The sequence below is a fragment of the Zonotrichia leucophrys genome, chromosome 2, assembly GCF_028769735.1.
Source record: "Zonotrichia leucophrys gambelii isolate GWCS_2022_RI chromosome 2, RI_Zleu_2.0, whole genome shotgun sequence".
Taxonomy (NCBI): Eukaryota; Metazoa; Chordata; class Aves; order Passeriformes; family Passerellidae; genus Zonotrichia; species Zonotrichia leucophrys.
In genome coordinates, this window is record NC_088171.1 from 15,996,992 (window position 1) to 16,009,409 (window position 12,418).

At 39.6% G+C, this 12,418-nt stretch overlaps 1 protein-coding gene across 4 annotated transcripts in view; it reads right to left on the bottom strand.

Annotated features, from left to right (window-relative positions):
- SVIL (supervillin) overlaps positions 1-12,418 on the bottom strand; it is a 135,321-nt gene that overhangs the window by 55,540 nt on the left and 67,363 nt on the right. For 3 of the 4 annotated variants that reach the window (XM_064704024.1, XM_064704023.1, XM_064704026.1), the window contains 3 exons: positions 10,045-10,111; positions 4,936-5,027; positions 107-164 (listed from right to left, as the gene is read on the bottom strand). In XM_064704024.1, the coding sequence (XP_064560094.1) occupies positions 107-114 (8 nt within the window). In that variant the 5' untranslated portion in view covers positions 115-164; positions 4,936-5,027; positions 10,045-10,111. The remainder of the gene's footprint in view (positions 1-106; positions 165-4,935; positions 5,028-10,044; positions 10,112-12,418) is intronic. The other variant, XM_064704025.1, reaches the window with a different exon arrangement.

Sequence of the window (12,418 nt, forward strand, 5' to 3'; positions counted from 1 at the left end):
AATGTGAAAACAGGCATCTTGAAGATTGGAGGGCAGAGTTTCTATGAGGAGGTAACAAAACAAGCTGTGTGTTTTGTTTTATGGGCCAAACACTTTTTTCCTTTACCTTTTCATTTCCAAAAAATCTCGGTTGTTTGGTTCAAAGAGTTTTCTTAATTCTGAAACTGAGACAACAAAACATTATGTAGCTTATAAAACAATAAGTTTCAGAAACTTGCTAAACTGTTTTAGAATAAGAAGGAACAGTCAAATAAAGTTCAGTGGTTTGAAATAGCTTTTGGGAGGAAATGAGCATTTTCCTCTTGTTTTCCTAGTTTATTAAGGTTGTGCTGTCAAAAGTGCATTAGGCACATAGGTGTGACCATCAAGTACTCCTCTCCACATACTTCCAGGCTAATCCTAAATCTGCTATGTCCATCCTAGCAGTTTTCAAGATGTAGTGTATACTGGACAAGTTGTATTTTGATTAGCTAAAGTCAAACTTAAGAGCCCTAGTAACCCATTTCAAAACCAGGTATTATGGAAAGTCTGCTTGCCCTGCCTACTCAAAGGTCAGGGACTGACCATGTTTAAATAGAAGCAGTAAGGAAGAGGTCCCCTCCTCCTTACTTTCCTCCACACCCTTATATTGATCAAATCCCTAGAACCCCAGTTACTCATTGCTGAAGTGAAAATTACCATGCACCATCATGGTACTCTTGCATGGTAAATCACTTGCTACTTTGCTAACTTTCCCTAGTAGTTTTAATTTTACATACTTTCCTTCTCTTCCCCTGAAGCCTTTGCTGGTATGAAGTGCCAGCAGACAGCTGCCACAGTCCACAAAACTGCAGTGAACCAAGGGGAGGCACGATAGATGAAGTAATCCCTATATATACCCACATCTGTGCACGTGCAGACCACACTGCAGCAGTGAGTGCTGCACAAATAAGTGCAGGGTGGCTTCTTACCACCAGGAAGACAAACTGCCCAGGCTGTCCAGGGAAGCAGTGCACTGGGGTGGGGTGTGCCTAACACACAGACATGCACATCCACACATTGTGGCCTTGGCAAACGTGGTGCTGAAAGCTGTGTGCACCTATTCTTGAGCCAATGCACATCTGGGGCTCTAACCCTGCTGACCCAGGGATCAAAAGTTAAAGCAAGTGAAAGTCTATGCCTGCTAAATTGGCAGAGATTGCCATCAGAAACACCTGATGAGTCAGGAGTGTCTGGCTGACATTGTTCCACTGCAGAGGTAAACCTATCAGCTTATTTTTCTTGCTACCAGATCTCATTGCTCTAGATACTTAGAAGATAAATATTACAGAAACACCGCCCTTTTAAAGGTCAGATGCACCTTTTCTGCCTTCCCTCTGCTGCAAGAACTTGACATGCATGGCTTGGTCAGGGTTCCAGCTCGGCTGACTCATCCAGGAAGTTTGCTGTACTCAATACCAGTGCTCACACCTCACAGATACTGTTGACATTGACTGTCACATCAACCTTAAATGCTGAAAAGCCTGAAAGTAGGACTACAGATAAAATGTGCAGGATCAGCAAGAATTAACACATTCTGATCCTGAACCAACCCCAAGGCAAAGATGAGCCTTTATGTTGTGTTTTCACAGACTTTTCTCTCAATACATGAGCAGTTTCTGCTGTCGCCCTGTGTACTCAAGCTGTGCTGGCAATGGAATCAGCCATTTGAAACCAGCCTTCATTTCAGATCCACACCAAAGGAAATTATTTCTCATAAAGACTTTGCTCTCACCTCCCCAAATCTACTGTTTCATTATGTTCCACCAGCTATTAGAGTTTTTCTGTTCCATCTTTTCTGTTCCATCTGTTGGCTATATACACACAACATTGTCAAAACAAAACCTGTAATTGTCTGTCTTCAGACAAGTCAAAGGCCTCTGGAACTCAGAGTTACTAAAATCACATTCCATCCACATCCTGATCCTTTTTTTTTCCCCCTAGTCACCAATTTATATAGTCACCAAATCCATCATCAGAGAACAGGTCTTCTACAAGCTTTACTAAATCTCTAAAGAACAGTTTCATTTATTTGTGAAAGTCTGCTCTCCCCCCACCCCCAGAAAAGGAAACTTGACTATGAGTTGTCCACATACAAGAAATGTGGAACATCCAAAGAACTCCTAAAGCATTAGCTCAACACTCTCTTGCTACATGCTAGCTGAAGTTCCAGAGATTCTACTACCACTTTGCAGTCCTAAAAAGAGCACAGGTCTCATGAAAAATGTCTCCCAACACCTCCCCAAACAACATGGGACAAATATAGCATGGGACTACTCTATGCTGCCTTACACTTTTTCCAAGGTTGAGATTACAGAAGTAATTTCAGCAAGGTTGGACACAACATCTGCAGAACCTTTTGGGGGAAAGCAGTTGCAGCAATATTCTTGTTTGGGTAAGGAGGGAAAAAGAAGCACAAAAAAAAAACAAAAAGAAGATAAAATGAAGAAAATCTTCTAGCTTAGTGGTTTCTTTTTGATGAATAAAATATTTTACTTCAAAACATAAAAACCAGTGGGAGACATTTCACTCCCAAGGACACTGATTGGCCCTTGCAAATTTAGGTGACCAGTTTCTCCTTTTTAGTTTACAATTTCAGTATGTTGGTGCCAGCTCCCATCTGTCCATGGGATGTTTTCCCATGTGACCATCACAAATAACACCATGGGAATGCTAGAGAACAGCAACACTCCTACCTAAAAAGTAGCACAAAAATCTGATTCAGCACACAAGAAAACACTAAGAAGCTTAAAATAATTAATTTCACACTAAAAGCTTCTTATCTAGATTACTTCATGGCAACACATTTGTAAGCACTATTGGTCAGTTAAGGGCAAGAGGAAGAACAGCCACAGCTCAGAAACAGCCCTGAACTTGAGGCTTTATTTTAGGATGTTGAGCAGGATGCTGTGGTGGGACACCCTCTGAGGTAAACTGTCAAGAGGCATCTTAACTTTGGCAACTGTAGTCCTTCCAAACAAAATTTACTTTGGAATACCTTTATTTAGGAAAAACAGTATTGTTCTGTATGTTGACCCAAAATGAAAAACAAAAAGTACATTTGGAGGGCATCTTATGTTTTAAAACCTCCTTAAATTAAGGTGGAATATTTCTTATAGAAATATATATTCACAGAAATCTTTCCAAAACCTGCTGCAGAATATGAACATGCTGAAAGCCCTTTTTGACAGCTGCAGAGGGGACATGTGAATAAAATTGCAGCCATGTGGCAGCAGTCTTTTTTTTACAATACAGAAGCTGTAAAAACTCAATTAAGCCTTCGAAAAGTTCATAATAGAGGGGGAGCATGTACACTTGTGAAGCCTGGATAGACATGGATCAAAAGGTTTCCTGCCAGAGGATTAATTTCTCAGAGATGGTAAATAACCATTGCAACACAGGTACCACACATTTTCATTTTGAGGAAAATTTAGCAGAATAGCAAAGCCTACCAGCCTCATTCCTACTTCTTCCTCTCCACAACTGGAAAGCTGATGGTCTTAAAACTAGACTGGAAAAGCATTTATCTTCTGTTTATGCCAGCAAAGGTGTATTGACATGTTCAATGCCCAACTGCAGGCCTCAGTTCAGTCTGTATCAGTTGAAAAGTAAACATATTCCTTCAATTTCTCAACATATGCAAACCTGGATCACAATTAGGCTCTAGAAAATAACCTGGATTTTCAAAAAGCCCTGGACTTTAAGTAGTCCCCTTGGAATGCAAACAAAAGCTCCCACTGCTGATTCTTAAGACTGGTACACACCAAATATGATGCCTTCATTATGAGACTATTTTTTTGAAAAATAGAAACATCCTGGAATAGAAATTAGTTCACTGTGAAGCAACTTACAGATAAGGTTTCTCAACTGAAGGCTCAGTTAAGTTGCTGGCCACATGACTGTAAGGTAAGTGTAAGGAATAAGGAGGGACTATGGATTATTTCTGTCTGGTGCTATCAGAAGTCTGTATTGCATAAATGCACATCTCTCTATTCCATCATTCTGCCAACAATGTTTCTTTCTGAACATTTGTAATGAAAATTTGTAATGATTAAAAGCAAGCATGTCACTTATATAGCACTTTAATTCTATGCTGGAAGAAGTGTTCCTTTCCAGAGGAACTGCGCAACAAATGACATTAAAAGAGCAAGCCAGTTCCTTCATGTTGGAATTAGTGCATTTAGCCATGTAGCTTGTTTGAAAAGAGCAAATACCACCAGAACATACACACATAATTTTAATCCAAGTTCTGATGTCCATGACATCCTTGAATGAAAGGAACATTGTGCCAGTTGCACATAGTTCCTTAGTTAAATGTCACCCTTTGGGAGTCAAGCACATTATGATTTTCTCTAAATAATTTAAGAGAATTAATTCTTGCCTCTGCCTCAACTGTGTCAAATGATAAAGATGGAACTGCTGTTTTCTTTAGAAATTACTCACACTAAGATAGAAATTTGGAAAATATAAAATCTCCCCCAAACTAAACTCCATATGTACTGCAGGCCTTTTAACATGCAAGACAAAAATTCAAGTGCAGTCAATTGGTCATGCAAGCACAGTGAGTCCACCAACCACCAAAGGGACCTGGAAAGAGCTGTGACTCTTAACAAGTCAAGTTTGAACTCAGGATTAATCTATCTGTAAAAATAAACTCTGTGAAGTTTTGGATTTCAACTACTAGCCTATTGAAACACGTAAACAAAGCTGAACTTTATGCAGCAGGGATGCAGGAAGGTCTCATAACAGAGCATTGTGGTTCATCCCGTTTCATCCTTCATGCACACTTCACAGGGAAAACTCATTTACAAAACATCTGTGCTTCAGTGATTGTAACTGTGCCTTGTACTTGCATAGATGAAACTTCACATGCTGTTAAATTACCACTTGTGTTCACAGCATGTCTCCCTCACCTACCTTTGGGAAGTACTGCTAAGAGATTAGCATCAATATCCTTTGTGCTGTTCGCAAGTTCTTCTTTATCTTCAAGGGAGAACTCCTTCTGAAAACTGAAAGCAACATCTGGTTTACAGAACTGTGGATGTCTCTGCTGCAAATCAAATAAACCCAAGACATAACCAATTTACTGCAAGATAGTCTAACTGAGATACCAAAGAAAATATTTTCCCTAAGAATGAGCTAAGAAATAACCCAAAGAAACTCAGAAAGCCAAACCTAACATAATTTGAAACTTGTTTGGAACTGACTGTGACACATTTTTGCATTAGATTACTGACTGCCTTCAAAATGCTCTGCTAAGCAAGTACATTTAATATAATCTATATTGAATGGTTCTTCATAAATATTAAAACATGTCATCAAAGGCAGTACTGCATGTACACTCCACCTAGAAACCTTCTGCACAACTACTCTGTTGCTGTTACTGCAATATATATACCATGTCTTTTCAAAACAGGAAAACTGTCAATTTAAATGAAACAAAATATTTTTTAAATATGTTCATTAAATATGCAAATTTTAACTTTAAAATATGGGTGTCATAATGGTCTAAAGTAGATCCCAACTACTTAGAGTGACTTTTTTGGAGGAAGTGCTCCTCCTTGTAAGCAAGATTTTTTTTTTCTCCAATCAATAAAAATAGAGAACAAATTATGGTATTCAGACATTGTGACTATCCTAGCTGGACATAAGAAAACTTACAACGGTCTTAAAGCCTTTAATAAACTGTGTAGGCAGGTGTAACAGATATAAATCCTCACAGTGATCCCATGTTCTTCATTTTGTCACAGCAGTGGTGTGCTGTATGATTTAATGTCATTCTGATAAGAAAAACTGCACAATCTTACTGTTGGAAAATCCTTCCTGAGGACAGATTTTAAATGGCTGCTTTTTTTTTAAAGGGTATGAATTCTGTACTCACTATTTCTAAAGAATAATTCTCATTGAAAAGAGTTTTAACATATATTGACTAATACGTTTCATAAGTATTCCTGTTTATAAATATATTGTTTATAAATAACATCTCTTTTTAAGATATTGATCGGAGAATAAAACCCTTGAAATGACAATGAAGAAACTGGGCTGTGTCACAACCAGGCACCATGCCACCTGCTGCAAATTGTCTCCAACAACTGCACTTAGAGAAATTATTCCAGGTACTGCCAAGAAAAGCAATGTTAGCCACTACAGAAAATAACAAATAGAAGATGGAGAGCTGCAATAAGCTGTCCATTAGAGAGAACTGTATGTCCTTACACAGCAAACACATGGTAATTGAACTAAACAAAAATCCAAACACAATGAAAAAACAGCAGCCACAAGCAGATGGATCCATGTGTCATCTGAGACTGGGCAGAGACTCAGACAGTTAACTGGAGGTTTTTCTATGCCTGACCCCACACTGCCAACACTTGCAATTCTTACTAGTCTCACAATATATTCTTTTCTTACAGACACACTCCTGGAGAACACTGGATGGAGAGATAGCCAGTTCCCATTTGAAAGCAGACTTTAGCTGAGGATGAATTTGAAAAATGCAAATAATATTGGCCTAAGACTATAAACCAAGCCCAAATTTATTTTACCAAATCAACTTAATTACTTAAGACAAAAGTGCTGAAGGATCCAGCTCATTTGAATGAGCTTCAAAGTCATTCGAATTTGAATACCTGGGCTTTATTTAGCAGTATCTCCACTTGCTTTCATAATGCCTATGACAATGCAGCACCTTAAGCTTGCCTCAACAAGGGGGCTTTGTGCAGAAAAGCATTCACTGAACAGCAAAATCCTTGTTTAAATGAAATGTGTGAACACCCACCCCTAAGCCTAATTCCCACCTGAATTTCCAAGGGTAAAATCATGGAATCAGGACTGGCACTAGCTTGATGGTTCCATAAACAACCATATTATTGGATTGCCTGTAAACTAGTTACATTCCCCCTGCTCCTCCCCTCCAGGGAGCTCCAGTGACTTTGAAGGCAGAGCTCCTTTAAACCCTGCTTAAATGTCTGCCACTGGGTTTCCATCCATTTGTTCTTGCGCCAGTGTTGTCAGGTACCTTGCTTATTTTCTTAAAATAGGTTATCTCCATGTACTCTGATTTCTCAGGACAGGCTCTCAGTCTCATCGATTATCTGTTACAATGTCCTCTACTTATTCCAGTCTTAAGTAATCTTTTTTTTATATGGTGACCAGAATTGGGTAGTCTTGATTCCAGACTTGGGTCTCAGCAGTATCTTATGAAAATATGATTTTTTTAATAGTGAAAGCATTATTATATACCTAGCTGAATGCTGGGATCTACAACACATTTGCTTTTTTACATATACACTGTATTGGTTGCTCAATCCTGCATGAGAAACTAATATGCAAAGACTTTGCTTTCATCAGTTGCAAGTGACAGAAAAATTTATCAGCCCCCAATGCACAACTGTGCACTTAGTATTATTACATTACATCCTTTTTCTACTACTCCTCAAGGTCATCCAGTTCTTCCTGTATGGGAGCTCCCTCCTCCTTTATACAGAGGGTGGCTTGCAGCCTTTGCTCACTGGCAGATTTCATTAAAATTCCTTAAATAGCCACAAACTTCCTAAGCTTAACCCTCACTGCACTAGACAGCATCACAGGTTATCTGCTTTGTGAAGGTCCCTTCACAGTTTCCCTTGTGCCCTCATTTTCCACTTCCCTCTGGACATACTGTCAACCATTATTGTCTATTTTTTAAAGATTAACAATTATCAAAATTTTTAACAAAATCATACACTATTTTGTCCACAATTTAGGAGTTTTATCTCTTCAGACACTTTTATTTTTGCTCTCTCTTGCTAAGCTGCAGGTGGAATTGCTTGTTTTAAATGTTTGCACATGAGAAAACCCAAATGTTTTAATCCAATGCATAATTACATTGCTTTCCCATGCACAGAGGAATCAGAGAGAGCACTGCTCTGAAGATGACAGAGTCAAGCCAAACAATTGAGTATTTATAGACACATACATCAAATTAGTTCTAAAAATGAAAGTAGGCATATTCAGGACATGTCACAGTGTTCAATAAGAACATTCATTAGGAATCTAAATTGAGTTGGAATGATGTTAAGGCAATTCCAAATAGAAAAAAAAAATACAGGAGGTTACTCATCACCATTTATAAGTATTTTAAAAAAACAAACTCATAAGTAATTCCTTAAAAAGGTTTCTCTTTTTGCTTAAAGAGATCTTTCCAGACCTCTCCCTGCTTTATTAGTTTCTCTGCTGGAGGAGTGGAGAAGCAATCACAGCATCAATTCAGTTGCTTAAGCAGATTCAGATAGTCAGACTTGGATTGCCAAATCTATTGTACCTTCAACTCAACCAAAACCCTCTTCTAGAAATACCACAACTACATCTAATCATGCTGTAAGTTTAGGTGCAGATTCTGAGCAGCAGCACTATGAATTTTTGCGCTTAATAGCTAAGCTATGCACATTTATTATTAAAATAATTAGGGAATACATGGGTTTCTCTAAATAAAAAAGGAATTAACCAGACATTTGAAAGAATTCTTTCTTGAAAACCCTGATAAATCTGGATATTGAAAGAGGAACTTATTGTCCTTTCCTTGCTTGAAATATAGCTTTTGATCATGATTGCATTCAGGAAATGCAATCAACAGCATGAGGTTCCACCAGTTTGTTTCACACAGGATTTGTGTGTGGCTTGGCCTCAGGTCCCCAACAAACTCATTATACTCTCCATTGTTCAGGAATTCAGATGATTCCTGTTAAAACACAGGCAACAACATTTCACAATCTCAATAGTTTTTCTTTAAAAACAATGTGCAATGCAGGATTAGTGGAGTACTTGACAGTCTCAGTAGTTGTACTGTTCTGGCACCTTCCAGAGTAAGTGTGAGCTGCACGCTGTACATCAGGGATTCCAGGCTGAAACCTTCATCTGCTGCTGCAGCAGCAGCATATGGTTTCTAAATAGCTGTCCCACTAACCTAGTTACATCCTCAAAAGCAACCAGAAGTTTGATCCAAATGCCACTGGTAACACTGACCTGCCATCCCAATTAAAGCTATGGCATATACTGAGATTTTATGATTGAAGTACAAAACCCACTTGTACCCCTGCCAGCCAGGTGCTGCTGTTCACTTCTCTTCTCTTTCTCTGCCTCCAGGAAAACTTCCTTCCCTGGACTCGGATGTAAAATGTCCATTTTACAGTCATGTCCTTCTCTCCTGCTTTCATAGCACAGTGTGTCTTGTACACCATTCCCTCCATCCCTCTGCAGGACCTCAGAAACAACATGGCAGGGAACCAGGTGTGCTCCAGGTGTGTGCACTGACTGAAAAGAAGCTCACAAAGATGAGCCTGTGCACCTGTGGCAGGTGGGTTCCTGTGCAGCTGAGCCAATGGAACAGCTGGTTCCTGGGGCAAGGGTCCATCCCCAGCTCCTGACCTCCTCTCTGTGCCACTTGGATGAGTCCAGCAAGCACAAATGTGGACACCCAAGGCAGCTTGGATGGGAACAGAGAGGGAATGTGACCTGCCAGCTTGATTAACTGTTAATTGTATTCCCCTTACTCAGCCTTGTGCAAGTGTGCCCTAAGGACACAGAGCACAGCCACAGCCCTGCATGGAAGCAGCACCACCAGCCCACTCATCTCTGCAGGGTCCCCTTCTCTCCCCCCAGACTGCTCCCTGCAGGATGTATAATTAATTCACCCACTTCAGCCACCTGATTTACAGACAGGTAAGTGCTCCAGGCTGGCTCACACTGGATGTCTGTGCTCTGTCCATGCCATGAAAGGACAAATGGGCATTAAAATGGGCATTGCAATGGCAGGAAGCTCAGTGCACAGTGGGACTTTCCCTTTAGAAATGTCAGCTAGAAAATTTAACATTACTTTAGAAGCAGTTGGTGCTTTAAATGCTTGATCAGAGCGTCTGCTCTGTACAAAAACTTGGTCCTGTGAGAGGACCAATAATCATTTTTCCTGACAAAGGATAAATGTAGATTCAAGCAATGAAAGTTACTGCAACGAGCCATCTTCACTGGGCTAGAAAAATTCAACCTTACCTTAACGCTCTCTTCCTTAGGAGCAGTCGTGAAGGCTTAAATCTGATTGAATTTCCTTTGGCAAAATCTGTGAAATAGAAAAAAAAAATCACATCAATTTGAAGATCCTGTAATAAATGGGGAACTTTTGGTACACTGGGTTATAGTTTCCAATCATAACCTTTTTCCCCTGCAAAAGACTGTGCAGAGGCCTTCTCTCTAAGCAAAGGAGCACCTGCTGGCATGTCCAAGATGGTGAAAAACCAAAGCATTGTAAAAATGAGTACAGACAGTAGATACATCAAAAGCATCAACATTTTATGGAACTGCCATGTTCTATTCCTAATATTTGTGGTGTAGCAGTACAGCCTGAGGTGATCATTTAAAATCACTGTTTCCCAACTTATAATGTGGGCAATGGACATGTTTATGAAGCACTCTGCAAATGAGAAATGCTGCAAGCAGCAAGAGCCTTTTTGGCTGCAGCCTGGCAATACTATTAAAACTGCATATTCACTGCAGAAGCCAAGAGGCGTCCAGCTGAGGATCTGTTGCAACAGTATTACACCATCCATGGCAGAAATGTTTCTGAAGATTGCCTACTGTTTGGAAGCTCCCTTTTTTTCTGAATAGCCTTACAACATGCATTTCACAGAGGAACTCATGTTTACACTGAGAGCAAAATTGCAGCCTGATTTTAAAAAAGCATGTATTACAAAGCCTCTGGGTTCCCAAAACTGTGTGAACCATAACAAGCAATGGGCAATCTCCCCACCCTCTCCTAGATTAAACTTTTTAATTTCTGCAGTCAAGTGCATCACCAGAGGGTCTAAATGATGACCAGTGGAAGGAGGGAACCTCGTCTCCCTCCATTCAGTGAGGATGCAACCAAGACACCCCAGAGCTCCGCCAGCCAGGGAGCAGGTCCTGGTCTGGGACTGCTGTGCAAAACCACATGGAGCTACTGACAACTTACTCCCAGTGAAAAATTGCCTTCCATCCCCATCTGTATTAAATCTACTACCCAAGACCCTACATTAATAAACAGTTGGTCACTGACACAGCAATCATTTTATTTTTCAAAACCAGACCCAGACTTCAGAACACAGCCAGACTTTAGAACAATTCAGTTGCAGCTACACTCCTATTACCCTACCTCAGAGCTGAGATTTAACTATTTCAAGGAAGACCTAACTGCAAAAAAAAATTTTTGCTTATGCACAGTGTTTAAGTCTGGGCAGAATGTCTCTTATTTTTGCAGAAAGAGTTTAATGAAACTTATTATAGCTGACAATATGGGTCTTAATTTAGAGAAGGTACATTTTGGCTAAGCATTTCAAAACTTCATATCCTCTTCCATTTCCTTCTGCCACCCCTACAGGTATAAAGATTGAAAAACCTTCTAAAAAGTAACAGAAAAAGATGATTTTAACAACTTGATAAAGAAGCTAAAAATGTGCAAAAAGGCATTTTCTAGGCATCTGCTACAAGTCAGTGCAGATTTCAAGTAGCTTTGATAATAGCAGTCTTCAACTTTAATAGACAACTTTTCCTGTTTTTGTTAACATTCATTTTCTCTTTCCATTAAGTGGAGAATAAAGCACATAGATTACACAGAAACATCTTGTAAGATCAAAACAGAATATTGTAAGAAAAACAGTGTGAATGGTATATAAATCATTATATTTTACACTACAGCATTAAAAAGAATACTCTGAGCCATATGGATCCTCTAAAAAGGCGAGATTTACATTACTTTGAGAGGACTGTGCACTAGCTTCCAAAGCCCAGCTCAGTATCAGCTTAGCTAATCAGAACCAGGCATATCCTAAATTTATAGCTGTTCTAACAGGATGCAACCCATCCTAGAATTATTGGCACTGGAACAGCTGTCCACCATGAAAACCACAAGCAGACCACAGAGAAATTCTGCCTAGCCCAGCCAAAACTGGGGAGGGAATATGAGAAGGGAAGAAAGGAGCCTGCATTGCTTCCCTGGAAGCAGAGGAAGGGCTGCTAGGAGGGGCACATCAGCCACTTTGGCTCTTGCACCCCTTAAACACATTCAGCAACATTCACATCTTTAATGCCTCAAAATCATCTTAAAATTCTGCTGTGTTTCACAGGGGTGAGTCCCGATCTTCCCCACATCCCAAACACAGAAAAACTTAGCAGACAATAAAATTCCATTACAGAGTTTTGATATATTTTATGTATTTCCTCCTGTTCAAATTAAACACCATGTGGGGGGGATTAAAGTCCAATAAAACTTACTTACCACAATATGGAAGTCTTAAATACAAACACAGGAGGAAAAGTAAACAACTCTGCCTCAAAAGACAATAAATATGCCCACAAAAGAAACATCAGTTTAGCAGAGTCTTATTCAATGGTT